This window comes from Lutzomyia longipalpis, chromosome 2 (genome assembly GCF_024334085.1).
Source record: "Lutzomyia longipalpis isolate SR_M1_2022 chromosome 2, ASM2433408v1".
Classification (NCBI taxonomy): domain Eukaryota; kingdom Metazoa; phylum Arthropoda; class Insecta; order Diptera; family Psychodidae; genus Lutzomyia; species Lutzomyia longipalpis.
Window position 1 is genome coordinate 22,596,598 of NC_074708.1, and position 25,321 is coordinate 22,621,918.

Genomic DNA, 25,321 nt, shown 5'->3' on the forward strand with positions numbered 1-25,321 from the left:
ACCTTCTGCACACAAAAATTTGATGATGTTCAGAAAATATTTGAAAAAGATTTTTTGAAATATTTTTGTGTTATCTGTATTTTTTTTTTGTTTTGAGACCTTTGAGACAGAAAGTACCTAGAGATAGTTTACTTTCTGGGTGTGTAGTTGCAAATGCCACGAACTGCACTGATCAGAAAGATCAAAATAATGCATTATCTTAAAAAAAAATTGCAAAAAATAAGATTAAGCAAATTGAATTTATACTGGTAAAAATCAAATCATAAAAATAAAAAAAATCAAAATCTGAAAACGTTTTTTAAACACCTCAGATTTATCGCAAGAATCCCAGCTACTGTAAACGAGTCCGCATGCTCAACACTGGTTTTTCAGGGTGCTGTCAAAAATGAAGTGGAAGTGAGTGTGCAGTTCGCGCAAAAAATGGGTAAATATCACACTTTCTGGCTGGAGATTCTGTGAAAAATGGAATTCCATTGAGAGCCCAAGGGTTGAAGATAGTGGTGGATGTGAAAGAGTGTCGGAAAATATAAGAAAAGTGTGATTTTTCATCGTGTTCTCTTTCGCAGGCGACGACTGCAGTGCTCTTGGCAGAGGAGCCCATAGCGACGTAAATAGCTTGATAAATCGCATATTTTGGTGTTGTTTATGCTTTTCAATTGCCTTCTACTTCGTTCACAAGATCGTGCAGGTGAGTGTATGCACGGGCGTTAAAAGGGGAAAATCGTGTGAGATGTTTTTCATGCTGTGCCGCTTGAAAAAATTGAGGTTATGCCGGGTATTTGGGGCGGGAAAGTTCAAAATGTCGGTGGTATGGGATTTACTTCCGCTAAAACGCGGTTAGATAGGAAATCCATGTTAACCAACGACTATACTGTGCTCATTTTCAGGCCCTCCTGAAAACATCGAGCACCCCGCGATACAAATGGCACCCAACATTTCGTCATATTTGGAATATTTCATTCTACAGCGGCTCCACTGTGTTCCTCCACTTCTACCATAAGACTTTCATAGCGCCGGAAATTGAGAAGGAAGTTCGCCACTATTTCCCCAAGTATGAGAATCTTCTCCTCTTCACACCAAATGAAGAAACCACCAAATTCAATGATATCTTTGTCATTGTCATCACCTTCCATCTCATTGCAATTGTGCTGGATTTGCGCGAATGTGATTATTCTGAGGCAGCTCAGCGTGTGCTGTTTTCCTCTGTTCTCGTGATATTTTACTTCTTAAGGTAAGTTCTCCTTTTCATGTCTTATATAATACCCAGATAATACTTCTCTCAAGCCCCCCCCCCCAAAGCTCTTTGCTATACATACTGCATTTGGAGAGAAAAATGTTGGCATTTTGCTTAGATTGTTGCAAAATGGGGATTCTTTAGCAATTGTGCCGAGAATGTGAGACGATTTAGCATTCCGAACTTCTCTAGCCACTAATAATACTCATTTATTTTCCGATTTTCCCACAAGACTATCTAGACAACGCTCTCAAATCTCAATGTGAGAATGTTGCAGATTTTATTGGAATACTTCGAATATTTTATATCAATTTGTTACTTTTTATTTTTTGTTCCTTGAAACTATCCTTAATATTTTTTTTATTTTTTTTTAAATTAATAATTTGTAGTCAAAAAAATTTCGCACCCTAGAACTAATTAGTTTCTTAATAATTTTAAATCCTTGAAATTGTGGAAATTTCAGTTCAAATTCTTGAAATTTCAAAGATTTCTTAATTGCAGAATATGACCCTTTTTTAAAAAATCTGATCATTTAGTGTTTCATTTTTACCAGTTTATTAAATGACAAAAAAATATTTAAATCAGTTTTTTATTATTTTGTAGTAAACTGTAAAAACTGTTACATAGCGTGCTTAATTAGGTTAATTAGTTTTTTTCTCAATTTGATAAAATAGCCAATAATAACTAAGAATTGACTAATCAACAAAGACTATGATGCTCAAACCAAGAAAGTTTTTGCGGTGATTTTTTTTAATTAAATTGAATTGAAAACAAAGCTTGAAGCTGAAGTTACATACTAATATTTTTGGCTTTTCAAATTTATTTATTTTGCTTTAGTTTGTTTTTTTTTTCATAAATAAAATAAAACTTCCACAACTCGCAATAAAGGCAAAAATTTATCAAACCATAGCGAATGAGCTTTTTTTATTTCGTATTTTTATTTTTATTTCACGAGCCTTTATTAATTTCCCGTGTAATCCTGTACTTTCGCCGAGTGAAAAATGAGAAATATAGAACGTTGAATTTATTTCTCATGCTTCATCACTGCGGGTGGTGCAATAATTTCAAAATTGTTAAATTGTTTATTTCTATGTGAAGCGCATAACAGAATGCTCTCAATTGAAAATGAACAAAAAATGGTCTAATAAATGTCACCTAAAAGAATGTTAAATACTTATATAAATTATTGCCCTAGTTTGAATTTATAATTAAAAATTATATATTTTATCTCTTAAGAATTAAAATGCATTTGAAGGTGAGTGTGCTTACTTCATTATGTGGAAAAGTTGGTAGAAAATTCAGGATCACAGAAGTGATTCATCAAAAATGTCGCTTCAAAAGTTGTCACAAAGTCAAAGAGACAATTAAGGATAGTTTCGCAGGACCCCGCCCTATAGTCTCTTCTATATAACCCTTATCTGACATCCATGGAAATTTTGGTTGAAAACTTGAGAGATTTTGGCGTAACTAAATTAAGTTCAAGTCCCATGGAGACACTTCAAAGTCACTATCAGAATAGTATAGTACTTTGCATAGTGTCACTTTCTTGTGGTGTAGTGACCTTTTCTGCCTGCGCTCTCTCTGAATCTATCCACAATGCTGCGGTAAAACGGTGGATGCTATCAAAGTTGGTTGCTTTTCTAACAAATACTCACCTATGTGTATCCAAAAAGCATTATATCTACGAGAAAAATATTTTTTCTTCCTAAATCATGTGTGTTGTAGCAAAAAAAAAATCAAATCAAAGCGTATTTGTACCATATGGAATTCGTGTTCTTCACACTACTAGAAGAATACGTAATTGAGAATATATTAATGGGTAGAACATGGAAAATTTCTCTCCAAGTAATTTATTATTCAGTAGGGGCTTTACTATAATTATCATCACTTTTCGCCTGGGAAATTGGCTTTGGTATGCATGAAAAACTTTATTTGCATGTAGGAAAAATATTCTATGTACAATGTATATTCATATGCGTACTTGCTACCTATGTATGTAGGTCGGAAATAACTGATAGAATGTTTGTTTTATTTTTCGAATTCATCTTTTATTTAACGGTAAAGCTACAAAATTTCAATTTTTGCGTGTTTTTTTGCGGTTCAATTGAGATTTAAAATATTATTTGATTTAAAAAGTTTATTTGTTTTTTATGTTTATCGGACTTTATTATTAAAGGGAATATTACAAGGATGAAGGCGACAATTTACTTTGCAAAATTACTAAAAAAATTTTTTTTTAACTCTTGTATATAAGATAAAGTGCAGGGGAGGGACTTGAAAAGCAAATAGAAAAGGAATTTATTCATTTCAGTATGTATGTGAAAACTGTAAAACTTTTTTCAATTTTTCCTATATTACAATTCAAAATATAAAGAGCGCATTCGTCGAAAAATCTATATGTTTTCTCTAATGGATTTCCATAGGATTAACATCTTGAAAATAATGATGGATAATTGCAAATATGCCCCTAAGGCATCTCACGGCGTTGCAGAAGAAGTTAACTTTTTAGGAATGAAAGCATGATCGACTTCATAATTTGTTGAGAGGTTTTTGGATAAAGTTTAGGAGGTTGTGTATGTGGATAAAATAGAAATTAAGGCATAGCTTCGTCATCACAGTGAGAATAACTGAGTTTCTGACAAGGGCATGTTTTCCTCTGATTAAATAAGAAAAAGTTGTTTGGTAAAATCCATGAATAGGTGAAAAGGTGAAGTAAAATGCTGCGTGTTCATCATCACTTTTCCATCAACATCAGTCATATGTGGAGATGTGGTGATGTCTATCTATCCTATACTTTCCCACATATACTCTTTTTTGCACATAGAAGAATCACAAGGACCAATTCTCAGGACGAAAATCTCACCATGTGAATTTGATGAAAGGAAAATTGTGTGTTTACTCTTGGAAAATTCTTCTGCTGACATTTCTGCAAAATTCTCATGGTTGCTAAATTATTCATTTTATATGTTGAATTCTTCTCGCATCTTTTCTCATATTGTTGCGTAATTGTTGGAAGAATGAATGAATGAGTGGATTACACAAGTAAATTTATTCAGTGCAAAAGAATGAGAAAACAAACATTCGAATTTGTCATTTGACAGAATATCCCTTTGCCATTGAAATGTAATGCGAACAATTCGTCCTATTTGTCGTGGAAATGTCCTTAACATTATTACGTGTTTTTATGTTGGAACTGATGGAAGTTTCTCTGACTTTGAGAGTCAAAGTATGGAGAAAATTGACCCATTGTGCTATATAGTTTTCTCACCAAAGCTCTCAACTCATTAATCATTCATGATGCGCATAATTTATCATAAGACCTTAATTGTTGATTAAAGTCTTTCACTCAGCAATTAATCCTTCAGACGAACTTGTGTTTATTTTATGTTTATGGTTTTGTTTGGGGATGTAGAAGAATTTGCAGAGATCTTAATAAGTTTGATCTGGCATAACATTTAATTTAAATTTTCAAAGGATTCCCTTTTTGGCTTATAAAAGTCTCTGTTTGGAGATCTAACTCCTCCGTGCTCTATCTCCATTATATCTTATCTTTTTCAGATATGAACATTACTTTGTATTATTGAATATAAGTGTTGGACTGATGGGATTTGCCACAGATGTACTGCTCCTTTCAGCACTCCACACATCCACCTCGAGAGACATTCTCTTTATCCTATATGCCACATGCCGCTTCATAACGTGGTCCTACGTCTTCCTAAACCTCATGCCATTCAAATTCCTCCTGCCGACACTCTATGTCAAGAATTTCAATGCATGGCTCAACATTTTCTCCTGGCTCTGGTACGGCTCGTGTGTGTGGAATTCCGTGAGTATTGTTGGTGCATGCAGTGAAACCCCACCACTGCTGTGCGGCGGATGTGAAGAAACAATTAATTTGTATTTTAATTCAACGCCAAACAGCCCATTCTGCAATTTATCTACCATCAGACGTTTCACATTGCACCCATTGAGTGCATTGGGGGTGGAAATGTGGCCAAATGCATCATGCTTAAGGATTCACCGGATGTTAGACACTATAAAACACTCCAGAAATCCGTTCTAGAAGTCAAATTGGCCTCTGAGTGAGTATATGCCATGCCACGTTACTTTTTGTTTTCTTTTCAAGCTCATCCTGCCATATCACCCTTTATGCCTGCCCTGGATATCCTCCAGGATTTTTCCCACAATTGGCCAAGTTCCCTTGTAATTTGCGATAACTCACTGACTTCACCACAATAGCATGCAAGAAATAGGCAGCAAGAGGGGTCTTTTGGTGATTTCATTTCCTTGCAATTATTTAACCGAAATTATTTACTTACAGTCATTCCATTGCCCCCGAATGTCCCACATTAATGCACAGAGTTTTCCAATATTTCTTCCATATCTCTGTGTGGGATCTTTTATTCCCACTGCAGATGGTTCAAAGTACAATTAAAACTTTTTAAAAATTTGCAAATGAATTACACATAAAATCACGCCGTGCTTGTGCAATTAGATTGTGATTAATTCATGTACAATTGGATTTATTTCACATTTGAGTGGAAAAATCTTGGTCAATTTAACAAATTAGAATTGCACTTTTTGTCATTAAGTGCTTTGTCTGGTGAATGTCTCTAAAACCATAAGCTTAAATTTTAAAAATGTCCAGAAGATTACGTTCTTGGTAATCACTAGATTATATTTATTCATGCCATATTCTCTTCTTCTTTTTTTTCTTTACCCGCCGTAGGAAAACTAATGGCAATGCAGCATCCACGGAGACTTCATCTGCACGAACATTTCAGACGATTAAATGTAAGTGATGGGGTATTTTTTGGGGGAAGGAAAAAAAATTGCTGGATCTCTTAAAATGGTGGTTCAGGGGACTATGGTGGAGAGAGGTATGAGAAAAAAAAAAGCTTGTGGAGTCATGGGTAATGTTCATTTTGCAGGCATGATGACACTAAAGAGAAAATTGAGGCGAATACGTGAAAATCGTGATGGTAAAGTGAAAAATGACGACGCGTCTGGCGAAGAGGACGCTGAGGGTTTATCAAAAGTTGATGAGAATGGCACAGAGGGGATTGCGGCTCATTTGGACAAGTAGCTCTTTTAATATTGGAAGGAATTTTGAAGACAAAACGCATGCTTTACACGTAATTTAATTTTATCACTATTTAACATTTTATCTTTGTTCCTGCGTTTTTGTAAAAGCGTTGTGTTGTCTTTTCTTACGACTGTCTGTGAATGTGACGAAGAAGAAGCCATTTAATGTGAATATATTTTGTATCCCACAAAACGCAAGAAGAAGCCTAAAAGATGCCACCACGAAAAAAAGATAGAAAAATAAGAGTAAAAACAAAGCTCAAAAGAAATGTGCATTTTTTTCTTCCTCTATTGATGATCATCATGCAATTTAATGGGGATTATTTGCATTGTTTGGCGCCTTTTATTGTTCAACATTCCAATATTTCTTTAAAACATTCTGCGCATAACAATGTTCCACTGCGAATAAAACCATTTAATTGTATCTCATGAATTTTCCATGTATTACCATACCTCCCTTTCGTCCTTATGCGCTGCTTTTATTTAAGGAAAATCTTCTTCAAAGAGTTTTTAGAAAGTAAATTGGAGGCACTCTTTTCGTGGTCATGTCGGTCATGTACATGTTTGAAAGCATAATTTTTTAGGAAATTATGATTTTTTTGTTTCAGGACATAATTTAATTATTTCCAGAAACACCAATTTTGACCCTTTCACGCTAAGTCAAATTGTCTTTTACTTTTAGAGAAAAAAAGAATTTGTTAAATTCCTTAAACGTAGCCAGAGAAAAAATGTTCACTGAAAAAAAATCAAGCGTAAAGTTTTAAACTCTAAAATAGGATATACATACCTTATGTCACAAAATGCCAATCATTATCCAATTAACGCTATACAATATCACAATTAACGAAAATGCTTTAGACAGATTTATCGCTTTCATGGTATTCCTTTGGGGGTATCCTCAATCAAAAACCATTTTTCCAGGAAATGATGACGGAGGAGTAAATGGGAGGATTAATTGTAATAGGGAGAATGAGTCTCCTTGATTGAAATCTTTACTCGCATATAATACGCCTATCAGAAATGGAAACATTGTGAGTCTCAACGTGTCTCCAAATGATTTCCATTAATCGATAGATGAGAAAATAATTCCTATCTCGGACAAATTGCCTTTTTCTCCGCACAATGTCATCTCTCATGGTAGCACGTGTGGAGGAAAATGGCACACACCACCCCCTCCCACCCCATCTCTACCTCCATCTCTCACAGTTAGAGCATAAATCCTGCCTTGAGGCTTTCTTTCGATGTTGAAGCTTTCCTGGAACACGGTGTGGCTTTTCGTTTGTAAAATATGTATATAACGAATGGTTAAATGTGCGGAAGAATTGCCACCCTCCCGAACAGGGCGGTAAGGTAAGGGGTTGGGGAGATCACAGTGTGTGATAAAATTGAAAAATCCTATGTAAAAGCTGTCATCAATAAATAACATGCACGGTCATTTAGTAATTAATTAATAGCACCCTGTCAACACTATGAAGTGTAATGTTTTGTGATAAATGGACAGATTTTATACGCAATTATGTAGGTATATCCCTTTTTGCAAATTTTAACAACCATTGCCCTCCCCTTTCCCCCGTGGGATTCATTATATTATCCTTGCCAATTCATTTCAATGTACTTTTTATGACCATTTTTGTCGTCGCTTGGCATTATTGGGGTATATGCAAAATGTTTCCAAAATTGTTTTTAGTGATTTCACAGTGCAGCACTCCGCTTTGTTTGGCAATGGACGATATGCGTGGTCAGTTTGGACAAACCAGGCGCAGTTCACTTTCACTTTTCACAACAACCCTCGGAAATTACTTTTTGACTTCTCTTCCAAATACCACCACACTCTCCCTTTCAGAGGGCTCTTTAAACACCATCTGAGTTGTCTTATGGTCTCTTGGTAATTTTATGACCATGTCCACTGACAAAATCAGTAGATTTTCTGTCGGAGAAGATATTTTGGAATGAGAATGAAATACTCGCAGCAGGAGATCATGTTTAATGGTTTGTGATGTTAGTATCTCTCCTCGAGTAAGTGTGGGACCAATACAACGCAAATATTTCATTGCAAAACAATTTCTTACTTATTAGATGTATATTTTTAAAAGAGTTAAAGGTTATTTTTTAAAAGAAGATTAGCATATAAATAGGTCAACATGGTATACTACACTATACAGATTAATCTAATTGGAAAGAATACAAAAAGGAAAAAAATCTTTTAAAAGATAATTTCCAAAAGTCTTTACTACAATACCTGTAAAAATTAAATTTTTAATTTGGGGGAGTTGAATGGATTTATTTTCTAAACATACTAAAGACATGGGATAGACGGGGATGGAACATAATGGGCCCCAACCCAATAACTTTGACCCTAAAATCTATTTACCATCTAAATTAAGCAGCGGTCCATTAAATCATTGAGTTGTGGGGTTTGATCTGCAATAAGATAATTACATACAGATAAATCAAGTTAAATCAAGGATAGTTAAATTTCTAATTATTGCACTAAATTTAATTCGAAATATTAATTATTGTCAAATAATGATTTAATGCAAAAGCAGGAGTGGAAAAGAAAGAACTCTTGAGTCCAATTCTAATTAAGTCACATTATTGAATTCGAAAAATAATTGTAAAGTTTCTCAAACTAAATTGAGCAACTATCTATTTGTTTTTCGTTTTCTTTATAAATTCTTACTGACATAAAGAAGTTGATTGAAAAATTGTTGATATCGATTGAAATTACGACATCATACTGAGGCGTAAATTGTGTAAAAAAGGTTTAGACTGAATATTTGGTTTTCATTTCATAATTTTTTTTAATATAAAAATCTAAATAGAAAAACCATAAGCTTATGTTACCTACCTTTACAAGATGAATTTTTCATTAAAATGTACGAGATGTTATTTCTTTCGCCATGATAACATCTTACAATATTCTCTCACAGCTGTTCAGTTTAAATTTTAACCAAATTATCTGCATAAGATGAAAATGTCTTGAAATATACTTAAGGAAAAAAATAAGAGTAAACTTACCCATTCTACTCATTATGCAAATCCATAAAGCTGCTGATGAGATAAAGGACTCAAACAAAAAGGAATTTCTGCAGAGAAATAAAACTTAAAAAAAAGGCAAAACATTAATTTGATTTTTGCATTTCTTTTTTTCTTAATTATTTTCATTTTCTACAGAATTTTCCGTTCATTTGGTGTGATACACAATTTAAAATGAATTGATGAGGGTATTACGTTTTTCTCCCCATTCGCATTTGTCTCACATTATTTTGAGTTATTTTTATTAGTTTAATAGTCTGTTTGACATGATGTCATTGTGGTTCTATAACATAAAAATTAATTGGAAACATTTAATGATTTTTTATTGGGAGACAAATGGAACAGATTTCTGTGAGAGAGATAAAAATTAAATTGAACATTAAATAAGCTTTTAATTTTGGTTCTGTTCATTTGCCATTTTAATAAGGCTTCTTTCTCTTCTATATAGTACCTAATATTTAAAAGTGCAACAACTCGACCACATTTTGTTCAATTCTCTGTGAAATTTCCATAGTGTCGCATGAGGTGGGGAATATTTCTATTGCACCATTAAAGTAAAGTTAAACAATAGAATATTATTAACTAAAGCATGGTAATGAAATTGAACAAAAACTCTATAAAGTTTGATTAATTATTAAAAGTTAATGTTAAAAATTCAATCAAACGAAGTATGCCAAAAGCTCGATAAACATAGGTCGGAAGAGGGTTTAAAAGTTTTAATCGAAAGTGAGAATAAAGTTGAATGAATTAAATTTTCTCGGATAGTGCTCTTGTTTGTGATGGAAATTTCCTACAATATAGATGGATTATTGATGCGAAGGTATATGGTCTCGCTCAAGTATCACGATATAGATGGTTCCAACAACTCAATTTTGTCCATTGCATTGAGAACTTTATCCGTGAAAATGTCCGAAAAGGGCTTCGATGTATTTGCTTTCATCGGAAAATCAATTGCGCTTTCCCACTATATAGGCGTGTCATTTATCAAAAACCAATCGCACCCATATATGAATACATCACTACCATGCCTCAAAATGCATTAACGGGAGCACTTGAAAATGGATCAAAATCAAAGTTTAAGCCCTTGTTTTACAATTTCAGCTTTATATGCAATGTCGACAATTTCCAAAACTCTCCCCAAAACGAATGGACGATATGGTAATTTTCACAGAGCTATACATAATAATTCGTATGTATAAAGTGTTGCGCAAAGATTCATGGTTTTTTAGAGGCAAAAATAAACTTTAAACTTATTGAATTCAGTTGACACTTTGAGGCTTGAAAGTTGGTTTTACTTAATAAAATAATTTTGATTGTTTTTTCAAATATTGTAACAATAAAATGTGTTTCGATCGCGATGAAGTTAAATGGACCTTAAAGTTTGTCTGCCATGACCATACAATGTTGTTGTATTTAATTTAATTGCAATTGATACAAATAAAGAGTTTAATCGTTTCTACAAAATGAAATCTCTCATTCGAGGAAATAATCTGGATACGCCTAATTTTGTATTCAGGATCGAAAAATATTCAAAAATCGTAAATATGACTTTACACTTGGATTTCAGCTGGAAATAGTCTGCAAATATTTACCTAAAAATGTACAAAATGACGTCATCATTGTGTTTTTGTCTCTTTAACAAAGACAAAAAATCGAGGGTTGGAAAATACACTATACTAAGTCGAGTTAGTATAGTATATTTTTAACGCATTTTTCGATAGCTTTTGATGTCCTTCATCTTCCCTCAAAAGGACAAATTCGAATATTTGTTCCCTACAAAGTTACAGCAAAAACTGTAAAAAATTTTACATAAGAAGCAATGTAAATCTCAAACTTCAAATCGCTCTCCTGAAAATCAACAAAAATGAGTTAGTATAGTATATTTTCCAACCCTCGAAATGCAATGGTGACGTCAATTGTTTACATATCCGAGATAATCTTTGCAAGCTTTTCGTAGATGATTCCAGTGATAAATGAAAAGTGTTTTTGTTGCTTGATTATTGGGCTTTCCCTTACAGACACAAATAAACTCTTTTAAAAAAATCCCAACAATTATACGGCCAATCTGTAGATACTTTTACAATAAAAAAAAAGCCTCTCCACGCTTTCCAATGCGTCTGAAGCACATGATAAATGAAACTGGGGCAATTTTGCACGTTTTATTTGTGGACAACTTCTTTATTAAAAAAAAATCTTTTTGAAGTATGTAGAATTGCCTCAGTCTCCTTTAATGCGAGTTAGTAACTTTGCACCATTGTGCTTTATTATGAACTTCCAACCGCCTTTGAAAGTCTTCTAACTCATTCACTGTAAGTCACGTTGATATTTTATAACAATAATTAACAAAAAGAAATCTTATTCGCAAACATCAAATAACTGAAAAGAAAGTTTATAAATGCTTCTTGGTGAAAAAATTGCTTTCGCTTACTGTCATCTAAACACGCACAACTTTTCTAGGAAAATAAATAATTTATCATCTCTCTTTTTTTATATATTTTCTGTTACTTTTTTTTCATCAATATTCTCTCTATATGTTATATTTTTTTCTTCATCATTTTCCCTTTATAGAATTAAACTTTTCTTAACGTGCTCTATCTTTTAATTGCTGTGTGAATTTGTGTTTAATTTTTTTCAGTGTTTCTCACCCTAACATGTCAATTTGTTAAACGAAATCACATTTAATGATATTCTTTAATGTTTTTTTTAAACTTTTGTTCAAAACCCGTGCTAAAATATATATGAGGTTTTAAAGTGAAAATGGAGAAAACATTTTTCTCTGTGATTCTATATGCTTCTCCATTTTCAAATTAAAATCATCACAAATTTTAGTTAAACTCCTCTCCATATTTAAACAATTTATTTTTTTTATAGTTAATGCAAAGGACCAAGTCCTTCATTGACTCGAACATTCGCCTCATTGTTTTTTTTATCTTGTTAATAACTATTTAATATTATTTTTCACCTAATAATGGTCTTGGGACTCTTCTATCGTATCCTTTGACAAATTCTTTCAATCCCTTTTTAATTTTTTTATGCTTTATGCTTAATGACACTCTTGATTTTTTTTATGTAATTTAAATTTATATAATAAAATTATTTAGGGGTCAAAGGAACATTTTTCGGGGTCGGAGTGGAATTTTCTATTTCATTAAACAGATATATTTTTTTTAAATGGATATGAATTTTGTGAAAAGGGTAAAATCAGATATGATTTTTTTTAATTCTTTTAATTATAACAAAAATAAAATATCCTATTATATTATTTTTCCGTAACATTCATTGCATTTATTTCACTGAACTTATACGATTGAAAAGAATAAAGAGAAATTGAATTATGGGACACAAAGACTGGTAAAAACTAAATCCACCGGATATCGGAAAATTAGACGATTTTCTAACTAAATGATTCCATAGAAGATTTCATGCTCTAAAGCTTCTTTTGCGACTGCTTTGCGGGATTTCAGCGGGAAATACGTTTTTCTGTGATTTCTTTGCAATATACTTGCATTTCAGGTTACCACATAAATGTCGAATGTATGCTCAAATTTATTGAAAATGTCTTAAAAATGTATGCTAATCGTGCAAGCCATCCACATCTAATTTTTAACAATTAAATTAGATTCATTTTGTTAAATAATACAGTGAAACTTTCAATTAGAGACCAGATGTTTGCATAATAATTCACAAAGTACCAAAAATAGTACCTATTTTTATCAATTATTAAAAAAATAATGCAAAATGCAAAAAAAATGGTTTTTTTTATAACACTCCATTGTGGTTGATATAATGTGTCGGAAATAAATAAATAAAAAAGAGAGAGTATTTTGCCATAATTGTCTTTTTATTCTTTTAGCATGGAAGCATTTTGCTATGGGCATTTTGTTTCAATTTATCGCACAATTTATTTGATAAATATTTCATTGGAGATTTATGCGAATTTATGTTTGCGCTTTATTACCTCGTCCGAGTATTCTTTGTCTCAAATTTCTTGGATTTGAATTCATTTTCAAAAAAAACATCATAGCTAAATGTATATAACAAAAAATAACTGAAATATTGAAGTTTTTTTTTTTAGGGTGTAATACATATTTAAAAAATCAAAAATTGCATTTCAGATGCTATTGTGAGATGAATTTTACCAAAGAAAATAATAGTCACGTGCAATGTATAAGGAAATAGAAGAAATTCCATTCCGTTAGACATTTTTGATAAAATTCCTCGAGGGGCTAAATTCTCCCTTTTACCTAAACTCCCATTCCATCCACGATCTTTTTTCTTCACTCATTCATATAGCATTTAGTGGAAATCGTCCCATGTGAATTTCCTCGCCAATTCTCATGGCATTGTGTGCTCTCGTGAAAACCGCGCCCGGAAGAATGCTCGTGTTCTCACGGTGTTTTAAATCATTATTTTTGTTATCTAACTTACATTTCCGCGGGGCACATCGCTATCCCTTTTATAAGACAGGCCGCGCGATGTGAGGCTTGGCGGTGGTCGTTGCAATTTCAGACATTTTAATGTCAATGGGCACGCGGGTGTCGTAGAGTGTGGGTGCCTGGAGGATAATACCTGCCGTACCAACCACAACGGCTATCGTGAAGATCCATAGGAAGAGCCTATCCAGCACCATTGCCACAAACTTCCAGTCCTCCTTCACCTGGAAGTACCAACGGAAGTGGATGCAGAGTGTCGTACATTGTATATTGCTCAAATTGTATTATGGAGCAAATTACTCAAGTACAATGCAAGACCATTTCACCAAATTTGCAAACGTTATAGATTAAGGAATGAAATAGGAATGATTTGTACAGGACTACTTGCATGTAAAGCAAACGTCTGCTCAAAATTGTTCTTAGTTGTTGTCCTAGATTGCTCATATAGTGAGATCAGTTTTTGATTAATTTTACTCATTGAACTTCTACGGAATCCTTAATTGGAATATAATTGTATTTTGGCTACAATCAAATTTGTCCTGGGCAAGGATTTGTATCGTATGTTAAATTAGGCCACCAAGAAGGGAAATCCTTTCACACGGACCTCTTAAAATTCTCACAAATTTATGATAAACCGGGCTGAACCCTTATTATCAGTAATGGGATTTCCATCTTTAATCTCTATATGGACAACACACATACAGCAAAGCATTTAATCTTAAAGTATGATCTGAGACTTGATGACTTGTTTGAGGGATATCTCTATAGTATATATATATGTATAGGACTATAAGAAAGTTTATTTAGGGCATAGAATTTCAGGAAATGACAGGGTCAAAGTGCACATGATTTTGTCGTCAGTGTTGTATCGCACATGAATCAGCACTGGTCATTAAATTTTCATGTCAATTGCGTCTCTCACATTGACTTGCACTTTGCATCTTGAGAGCCATGGCATTTGCTTTTGTGGGAATATGATGGCATGGGGGAGGGGGTGAGATGTGGTCGATGCGTACTCACCCTTGTGCTCTCCTCCTCCTTCTTCGTGTGGTCAGCGATGTACGTAACGCCATCCATAGCTTTGTGTAATTCGGGGCAGGTGTGCCATCGGTGACCGCCCGAGTGGCTAGTCCCAGGCGCCGGCGGTACGTCATTTTTGGCAGAACTGCTCGCGGCCGCAGGTTCTTTGGCAGTGCTTTTTTGAGGTGTAATTGTAGGTGGTGGCGGTGGTGGCAGCGTAGGTACAGCCGTCACCAATGTGGCCGCATCTACCGTGGCCACGTGCTGGTGGCGGCGCGAGGGTGTGAGCGTGGCTATCGACAGGGGTTCCGGCGATCCGTCCAGCAGATCTGTCTGATAGGTGAGCGGCAGCTCATCTAGGAGATGATGACGTGGGTGCCGGTGGTGATGGCGCGGAGAACATGGTCCCGAATCGCCATGGAGTTGGCATGAGCCCAGACCCAGGGGATCGCTTGAGTCTAGGAGGTGATGATCAAGAAGGAGACTCGGGTCGAAATTCGTGAGTGCCACGGAGGGCGGTAGAGGCGGTATGGGATCCCTGAATTCCAATCCATTGCAAGTTCTCACCATATATCGATTGCAACTTGAACTGCAAATGGAAAGAAGTTCCATTCAGAAGAGCCCTCGCTCTTATCACTCCATCATCTTTTAATTCAATTCTCTACCTTTAGAATCTAAATAAATTCTAATCTTGTGCTCATCTGAGCATTAACAGAAGTTTATAGGATGACATCTTCTAAGGGTGGTAGTTTACTCAATTTTATTAATGCAAGATACCCAAAAAGTCCTTAGGGATATATGTATGGTATTTCCACCTCTTTCACCTTCTGTTTGTCAGTACCCATACACGATAAGTCGAGTTGGTCCCGAAACTGCACTTAAATTGAATGAATTATAAATTATATGTATATTCGGTGCTTTTCTTGCTGCACTCTCTTCAAGAAAATCTCCAGAGAATAGCTGAATTTTCCAGTAACTTTCACGGACATTCTAAAATAGTTTTCTCACGTTTGCACTCAAATCAATTTGTGCTTTACATTTCGATGTATGTGTGGGGTTGGTTAAAAGTGCCAGAGAAAATGTACTGGTAAGTTTCACTTACGGGCTGTGATTCTTCCTTCAGAGGTCAGTCCAAGTATGATATTTGATGAAGATTGAGGTGGAATGTGGCAGAAAATTCAAGTGTGTCATAAATTGGGGGTGGCAAACTCTGGGGAAGGCTAACTCGCGCATTGGCTGTGATTCCTGGCGCGAGTCATCCTTCCCCAGAGTTTGCACCCCCAATTTATGACACACTTGAATTTTCTGCCACATTCCACCTCAATCTTCATCAAATATCATACTTGGACTGACCTCTGAAGGAAGAATCACAGCCCGTAAGTGAAACTTACCAGTACATTCCCTTTTCTTATTAATCCAGCTATCTATTAAACTTTGCATTTACATATATTTAACTTGGCCTCTGAAGGAAGAATCACAGCCCGTAAGTGAAACTTACCATGTACATTCCCTTTTCTTATTAATCTATACTATATTGCTCAGGGGCGTCGGAACGTTTTCGAGCTTGGGGAGGACAAACATTTTGGCGCCCCCCTTCCCTTTTTTGGCGCCCTCTTTCCCTATTTTGGCGCCCCCTCCCCTAGTTTGGCGCCCCCCTATTTTTGCGCCCCCCCTCCTATTTTTTTAGGGTCTTCTTATATATATATATATATATAAGTGCGAAACGAGAACCCTCTAATTTTCATGGACAGTTGTGCTATAATTCATTTGTTCAAATTTTCAACTGCCATTCATATAAATTCTCACCATTATAATAAATTGTAGAATATTTTAAGACCATTCTAATAACTATTCAATAAATTTCTAAAAGGGGCATTTTAGAGCATAAGATATAACCATTTTTATTCATCAATGAGGTAAATTGTCGCTTCGCTTAAATTTTTTTTCTTGTTTGCAAATTTTAGTGAAAAAAAATATGATGGTTTATAAGTAGATTAGAGCCACTTATCAATTCAGGAAAAAAAATCGCAAGGAGAAGAAATCATTTTCATACAACATTTACGGCGCCAAATTCAAAAATTCGCAAAAAAAATGCATGAATTTTATATGGGGGCTACCCGAAGGGGGGCTTTGGGGGGAAAATGAATACGGCCACTCGAAACCGCCTGATATAAGGAGCCTCTGTATCAAATTTTATCGCGATCGGACAAACGGTGTAGATTTGTATAGCCAAACACAGTAAAAATAATTTCCAAAAGTTATTATTCGATAGTTATTTTTCTTGCAAAATTCTTTGCAAATCTCATCCACCTCCATCTCCTCCACTTCGTGTGGATATGCGGTCAAGATGGCCAAGTGGTTTAGCCGATCTTGGCCGCATGTGCTACGTAGGTAATTTTTTAGTCTACGTAGCAAGAAAAAACTGCGTTCTGCTGTCGCGGTGGATGCTGGGCAAGCCAGTGTTGCTTTCAAGATTTTCGCAATATTTGGAAAAAGCTCCTTTTCTTCACCCATTTTTCGATCACCTTCTCCAAGTCATGCCTAAAAAAATTATAATTCAAAAAGAAACAACAAAAAATATTATTTATTTCAGAATGGCCCCTTGAAACGCTACAGTTTTTTTTTTTTTAATAATTTGCAGAACCTTTTCGGCGCCCTCTGATACAGCGAGGGCGCCTTTAGAACGTTCAAATAATTTTAGGAGGCTGAGGGCGCCCCAACGTTATAATTTATTTTTTAACAATTTTCAATTTTTAGTCTTTAAGCTCTTTTTGCGCATTTGTTTAAAATTTTATTCCTTAATTTTTTTTCTCTCTTTTTTTATTAGGGACTTATTATAAAAAATTGGAAGGGCGCCCCTTTTGTGGTGTTTTTGGTGTCCCTGTGTGCGCCTTCGGCGCCCTTTTGTGGTGATTTTGGCGTCCCTCGATTTTTTGGGGGGTACAAAAGACCCCCTGTACCCCCCAGTTCCGACGCCCCTGATATTGCTATATATATTTTACCGTTATATTTTACTTTGCATTTACATTTATATGCTTTATATGTATATATAAAGCGCCCCGCTTCGCGGGGCGCCAAAATGTTTGAATTCTATTTTGCATTGTTATGTATCTATATACTTATATATGTACATATATATAAGGCGCCCCGCTTCGCGGGGCGCAGGATACCTATATATACTAGTATTTGTTCATACACTTATATGTATTTAAAATTTCAACATTCATTTACTACAAATGCTCACATAATAAGATCTGCTCAAAATCAGATTAGTTGGAGCCCAAAATATTATACGCTAACTTTAGAACGCTATATCTCAGGAACGGCTCGATAGATTTTCTTAAATGACCTATCGCTGGAAAGGTCTTGATATAAGCTATAACATACTGATGTTTAATCAAAATTTATGATCTAGTTTTCGAATAATTCGAATTCGAAATTTTCGAAAATTTTGTTTTTGATTTTAGCGCCTCTTGCTATCATTTTTCGAAGTTGCAATGTTCTAGACATTTGTAGGGTTTCACGAAACCTTTCATTTGCGCTTGAGTTGATTAAAATCGGACTTGTAGAACCCGAGATATGACATGTAAACTTTGAAAGACTATATCTCGAGAACGGCGACATAGATTTTCTTCATTTTTGGCATGGAGCTAGATAATATAGGCAACAATAACATACTGAAATTTCATCCAAATCTATCGTACAGTTTTCGAGATATTCATCGAAAACTAATCGAAAATTTTGTTTTTGATTTTTGGCCCTCTTGCGGTCACTTTTGAAACTTTGGATGTTCTAGAAAGTTGTAGGGCTTGCTGAGAGCTTTCATTTGACCCCGGGTTGATCAAAATCGGTCAAGCCGTTTTCGAGTTATCGTCGATTTTCGATGAAAAATTGTGGCGGCCATATTGACAAAACGGCTTGACCGATTTTCGAAAATGAGGTATCGTTGGAAAGGTCTTGATGGCCCCTACAACATATCAAAATTTCAGATTTTTAGCTATTACAGGCGCTGAGATATAGTGAAAACAAAATTTAGGTGTGTTCCAAAATGGCGGACGGAAGGGTGGGGGGGTGGATTTGACCTCATAATCGGATGTCTTCCACCCGATATATGAACTTTGCCGTTGACCGCAAGTCTCTATCTATTACCGTTCTCTTGTTATTAAGCCTTATACGACGGCCGGACGGACGGAAAAATTTTTTGGAGCATACGTTTTTTGGAATGTGGGGACCCTAATTCGTGCTCATACCAAGTTTGAGCCCGATCGGACAACATTGCATTTTAGGTGGTACACAGAAGCTGTGCTATTCTTTTCTTCGAAAGAATCACAGCTAAAAACGAAATACTTTGAGTGACATTGAACGTGAATAATTCAGGGTAAGGTAGATTTAAAGTTTTAACTACATTATGTTGTATATATTATAATATATATTTACTGTGCGCTCTTAGCTTCGGATATTAGCAATTTGATTGAATAAATATTTTTCTTCAATAAATTACCTTAAAACAAACTTAAATGTTTATATATTGAAATTAAGATCATGGGTTTTTAAGATCATTAAAAAATTAAAATAATTAAATTTATGTATCCTGAAAATCTTGGAAATACCAAAAATTAATATTTTACCTCCTTTTATTCCGCTTACAGCTCACATTTCTATTAAATAACAGCTATTCTCAATATTTTCCTGACATGATTTTCAACTTGAACAAAAGCCTTAAAGCTCAAATCTCTTCTCAACTAAGTCTGTGAGACATTGTATGTGGCATTCAGTACAAACTATTGAGTGCTGACTGTCTCACAGAAAAATTGACAATTCTGCATTTTATCCTTGATTTTCATCTCTTTTGTAAAAGAGATTTTCGTGTAAAACCGAGATTGCTAAAAGTCTTGCACAATTTATCACAAAACACCTTATAGAGATTCTATCTCGGTATACAGCACGCTACATCTCGTGCCCTTGTCCCTTCTTCGCCACGTGCACGATAAAATAAATTTTCAATTGAATTGTTTTCTCTCTGAGTGGATTTACAAAGGTGCGGGAAAGCGACCTGTGTTTATGCAGTTGAAGTAAAGTGTAGATGAATGTTAAGGGGAGATTGGGGTGTGGTGAAGTTTAGAAAAAAAAAAGAATAGGTAGGGTTGATGAGGCCACAGTGATGTGCTATATGGGATAAATTGCAAAGTGCATTTCTATGTTTTATCTCCCACCAATTGGTGTACAGGGAGGCATGTTTTTTTTCTCTCGACCATGTCTATATTTTCTTTTACACCCCGCTCACCACCCACCGATCCATTGTTGTCTTCCCCACGTGGGGTGCTGTGGTTGGAAAATTTTTCCACGATAGCCCTGGTACGTAGGGCGAGAAAGAGAGAAGAATGAAAAATGTTACTCACTGCATTCGATGGTCATATGGATAGAGAGGACGTCGCATGACCAGCAGCTTAGGCAGATGATTGATGAAAACCGTCCGAACCCATGGGGCCATTGTATGAGTCTGTGGCGATCGGAAGTGAACATTCAGCACAAGAACCGTGACGCATATACTGCAAAAAAAGAGAGATGGTCAGAAAGAACTAACATCAGACAATGAATCATCCAAGAACAATTACATACATTGGTAGGGCTAAAAGAGCCCCATCGCGCGAGATTAATTGACCAAAATGCATTGCTTCGTGCATTTTTTGCACCACAACCCCATCTCTTAGCCCCTATATGACCACAAAGTAATTGCATTTTCACCTTCCGGAAATTTCTCTCACCACTATATCAACCCACATTCAATAGAAAAGCTCATTCAAACGTATCCAATCAATCTATAATGGACTTTACTTCGGAGTCTGAATGGATATATCAATGGAGGTATGTTTAACCTTATACAATGAGGCATCGCATAGCTGAGAGAATCTAGTAGGGGAACATGGGGCAATTTGTTAATTTTAATTGAGAAATATATTTTCCTTGGTATGTACCGAGAAAATATTTTAATTTTATAATGACGACTGTCTTATAGGAAATTTTCCGGGCTACAACTTTGTCTCACACGATTTCTTTCTATCTCAATGGGAAAATGCATTTTCAGTCCATTTTCCGAACCTTGCGATCTAACTTTTTGCCCCAGTTACCCCTAGCATTTCTTTGGTCTTTGGTATCTAAGAGACGCGTAAGTTCGATCCTCAACTCACTGACCAAATTGCCTATTTTCTGATATGTTTCAATATGTATAATAATGTCTTTAATGGAGGTATCTTCTCTAAATGGCTCGTATGATTTGATATAATAAAGATGAAATATTTAAACTATATGTAGTGTAAATAGAGGGTAAACTAATCTAAATGATACTACAGACTGAAATTATTTAAGGTTGACTATAACTACCTCTCCCCGCCTTTTCTTTTTATATTTTATTGTAAGGCTACCAAGTCACAAATTTTAGGGGAATCATCATTAGAGGTGATGACTCTATTTCATAAAATTAACCAATTGAATATTATAAACAATAAGAATTGTTAATTTAATACTACCTCTTATCAATAATTTGACATTAAACTCTCTTTGATGCTTGCCATGTATCTTGTATTAATTACTACCTATCTCATACTATTGAGAAGAGAAGATGAAGATCAAATTAGGGTCTTGTTTTCACAGTTTAAATTACAAAGATTGCGTTCAAGCGCTATTCACCTTGTAATAGATCCTGATTGCTTAAGAAATTTGTATTTTAATTAAATTTTCCTAGTTCTAAGTAAGACAAACTTTTAAAGATGTTCAATTTCATCTGTTTAAAGTCTCAAAAAGATCTCAACTGTAATTTGAATTCAAGAAGTTACTACAAATAGAAAATTAAAGCTCTTTCATTTTGCACCAAAGCTTTCTTCAGTTAAATGTTTCTTCTTTTTTATTATTATTGTGGAAGCGGTTAAAATTGGTTAACAGAAAATTACATACATACAATGAACGTTGAGTGAAGAAGTTTTGCATGAAAGTACCCACAATTGCACATGAGCACTATTAGCCCCGGATCTCCCAAATTTAATTCACTTTTCATGAATGGGTGGAAAATTTGCCGCTTTTACCATCGAGCTCCACGGAGCTCCTTATGTTGCTTTTCTCAGTGGGGGATGAATATCGTGTGCTACTTGGTGGCACCCCATGGTGTGTTGGGTGATGTTCCGGATGCTCAAGTTTTGGGCCACCGAAGCTGGTGACACCTGAGACCATTAATTGACAAAACACTCACATTCCCAAATTACCTTATCAATTGATTATGTTGGTGGGAGCTCAACAAAGTTTCTCCACACGACTTTCAAACCATTCTCTCATCACATCGGATTTTCACAATGCAAAAGGCACAAAAGTTTAGTAAGATAAATTTGCTTTAACATCAAAGACAATCACAGAAGAAATCTCAATGGGTTTATCAACTTCTGTCCCTTTATGCAAGGATTTTCCGGAATTTCCCATTTCTCTTATGTAAAGTCAAATAAATTAAATATAAATAAGAACGTTATAAGATTCGTCTGTTCTGATTTAATTTTGCAAAATTATTTGCAAAAGTTTTCAGTGATATTAAATTTAGCTGGGGTATGGTATTGGCTGGTAGTTCTCTTTATTTATTAAAATGTAAAGTACTGGATGAACTAAATTCGCAATTACAAGAACTAAATTCATATTTGAATTTGGAACATTAAAATCTGTACTGAACAGTTTAATATTTAAATGCATGCTAAAAAAATAATATATGGTGCATGAAATATTTTTTTGCCTACATACTTATGTACCTACATATCTACTACAAATAATTGAATTATAATAAATTATTAATTACTGCAATAAAATTTTCAGAAACATAATTATGTACAATATACAAATTCTGAAATTTATTCAAATGATGTTATTTTAAATTTTTAAAATTATCATTAGGTATTTTAACCTGAGGATCGTTTGTCTGATGTTTTGAAGAAATCAAACGGTCAAATTATTTTATTAAACTATTTAGATATTTTGAAAAGGTAATAAAAAGTTACAAAATGTACAAAATTTTTTTTTTTTTTTTTTTTTTTGCTCTGTATTTCTACTATATTGTATACAATCTATCCGGAGACATTCAGTACATGGCCGCATATTGTTTATAAACACATCAATAGTCAGAGTAAAATCACAATAAAAAGGGCACTAACACCAATATGTAGGCCCCTTAGAGACAATCACTACAGGAAAGTACTTCACTTCCATCTACACAAAACATCGCGCTGGCTAGGCCTTTTCAGTCTCAAAAACTCACTGTTATGGTACACTTCTGAAGCAAATCTGTTGGGATGGCGATCAATCCGCTCTTCATACCTCTCCGTTGCACTCATTATGGCCTCCCTCACTGTATCCATCCCGAGGTCCTTATGGATACTGGCATTCGAGACATACCAAGGCGCCCCAACCACGCTTCTCAGCCACTTGGATTGGAGAGTCTGGATTTGATCTATTCTAGAGTTTGAAGCAGAGCCCCACAGGGGGGCAGCATACATCCACACAGGTTTGATGATCATTTTGTAAATAAGGAGTTTGTTTTCAATAGAGAGGTTAGAATGCCTTCCAGTCAACCAATACATTTTGCACGTGGTGATCTTTATCTGCTTCATTTTGCATTTAATATGGTCCTTCCAGCAGAGTCTCCTGTCCAAATGGACACCCAGGTATTTCACCTCACTTACCACCGGGATGGTGACCCCATTCATCTTGACCCGAGGACAGGACCTCTTCTTCGTGGTGAATGTAATGTGACTAGATTTTGTTTCATTGATACGAAAGCGCCATTTTTTAAACCACTGCTCCACAACATTAAGGTGAGTCTGTAGTTCTCTTGAGGCCGTGTTTGGATTTTTGTGCACTGACAAAAAGGCAGTGTCATCAACGTACGTAGCCGTTGTAATATCCGAGGAAATAGGCATGTCTGAGGTATAGAGTTGAAACAACATAGGGCCAAGGACACTGCCCTGTGGGACCCCCGCGGCTATTTGATGGGTTTGAGAGCAAGAGTTCATATATTTCACGTAGAATCTCCTATCCCTCATGTATGAGATTAACACATTGTGGAATTGTGGTGGCAACAGGGTCCTAATTTTATGCTCAAGACCCTGATGCCAAACCTTGTCAAAGGCCTGGGCAAGGTCAATAAACACCGCGGTGCAGTACCTTCCGGTATCCATCGCACGCTGTGCCTCCTTCACAATCCTGTGTACTTGTTCCACCGTGGAATGTTGCGCACGACATCCAAATTGGTGTTGGGGGATTAAGTTGTTGCTATAGAGATGGGGATTCAATTTACTCAGCAAAACCTTTTCAAACAATTTGCTAAACGTTGGTAGAACGCTGATAGGCCTATACGATGCAGGCAGAGTGGGCTCCTTTCCTGGTTTCAGGATCATTGTAACCACAGCAGTTTTCCAAGACCTCGGGAAATATCCAATGCGCAGTATGGCATTGAATATGAATGTCAATAATCGAATGCCCTTCTCAGGTAGTTCCTTCACGATTCTTCCCGTGATTTTGTCGTGCCCCGGTGCTTTCTTGGGATGTAGGCCCCTCTTCACAAACTCCTTAACCTCACCAACAGTGAATCTAATCACCGGGCAAAAACTCTCGCTCTCCATCTCCGGAAAATCACAACCCTCCAACGACTCGTTCGGCGTGAAAACCCTCGACAGATGCCCTGCAAGCACCTCCGCCTTCTCCTTGCCTCCCCGAGCCCACGAACCCTCAGGCGTTCTGAGCGGGGGCTGGTGATCTATAGGCCGCTTGGACCTCCTCACAGCCTTCCACAACGACCGGTCATTCACTGCACCCGGTGTCAACTCAGAGAGATACTTGCTCATCCCTCGACTTCGATCCGCCTCCAGAGCCTCCTGTAGAACCCTTCTCATCTCATTTAATTTCTTCTTGATTGCAGGGGATCGTGTGAGTCTATACTGTTGTCTAAGGGCTCGTTTCTCCCTCAAGAGATCCTGTATTTTCCTTGGCAAAGTAAAATTTTTCTGCTGGGCTTTAGCATGCATACTGGGGGTTGCCTTTTCTGCCGCCAACGTTATTGTATTCAATAGTATCTCCACAGCAAGATCAATGTCCTTTCCATTCCTCAGAGGCACCTTTGTCTCACACCACTCATCAAAAACTCTGCGAAAAACTCGCCAGTCTGTTCTCGGGTTCGTGAGAGTTCTAGGGGGTGAAACCGCCAAAGCCGAAACACCAAAAGTGATGAGCACCGGGGAGTGATCCGAGGATAACTCATAGCATGATCTACACTGTATTAGCTGTTGGTTGATATTTCTTGCCACCGCAAAATCAATCAGATCAGGTACCTTCCTGCGGTCTGTCGGCCAGTAGGTTGGCTCACCAGACGAGATACAGGAGAGCTTCGCAGAGACAACAGATTTAAAAAGTTCTCTTCCTCTTGGGGAGGTGAGTCTAGATCCCCAGTACGGGTGCTTGGCATTATAATCTCCGCCAGCGATGAAAC

General features: G+C 35.7%; 2 protein-coding genes across 2 annotated transcripts in view; one reads left to right on the plus strand and one right to left on the minus strand.

Annotated features, from left to right (window-relative positions):
• Positions 1–345: 345 nt before the first annotated feature.
• Positions 346–6,589, plus strand: LOC129789712 (uncharacterized). The gene is made up of 7 exons (XM_055826726.1): positions 346–424; positions 567–688; positions 888–1,231; positions 4,793–5,060; positions 5,156–5,316; positions 5,964–6,028; positions 6,166–6,589. The coding sequence occupies exons 1-7, from the start codon at positions 421–423 to the stop codon at positions 6,318–6,320; spliced, it is 1,119 nt and encodes a 372-aa protein (XP_055682701.1). The 5' UTR covers positions 346–420; the 3' UTR covers positions 6,321–6,589.
• A 4,845-nt stretch (positions 6,590–11,434) lies between these two features.
• LOC129789685 (acetylcholine receptor subunit alpha-like) overlaps positions 11,435–25,321 on the minus strand; it is a 29,828-nt gene continuing 15,941 nt past the window's right edge. The window contains exons 6-8 of the mRNA XM_055826688.1: positions 20,208–20,357; positions 14,809–15,397; positions 11,435–14,012 (exon numbers count right to left, since the gene is read on the minus strand). Of these exons, the coding sequence (XP_055682663.1) occupies positions 13,812–14,012; positions 14,809–15,397; positions 20,208–20,357 (940 nt within the window). The 3' untranslated portion in view covers positions 11,435–13,811. The remainder of the gene's footprint in view (positions 14,013–14,808; positions 15,398–20,207; positions 20,358–25,321) is intronic.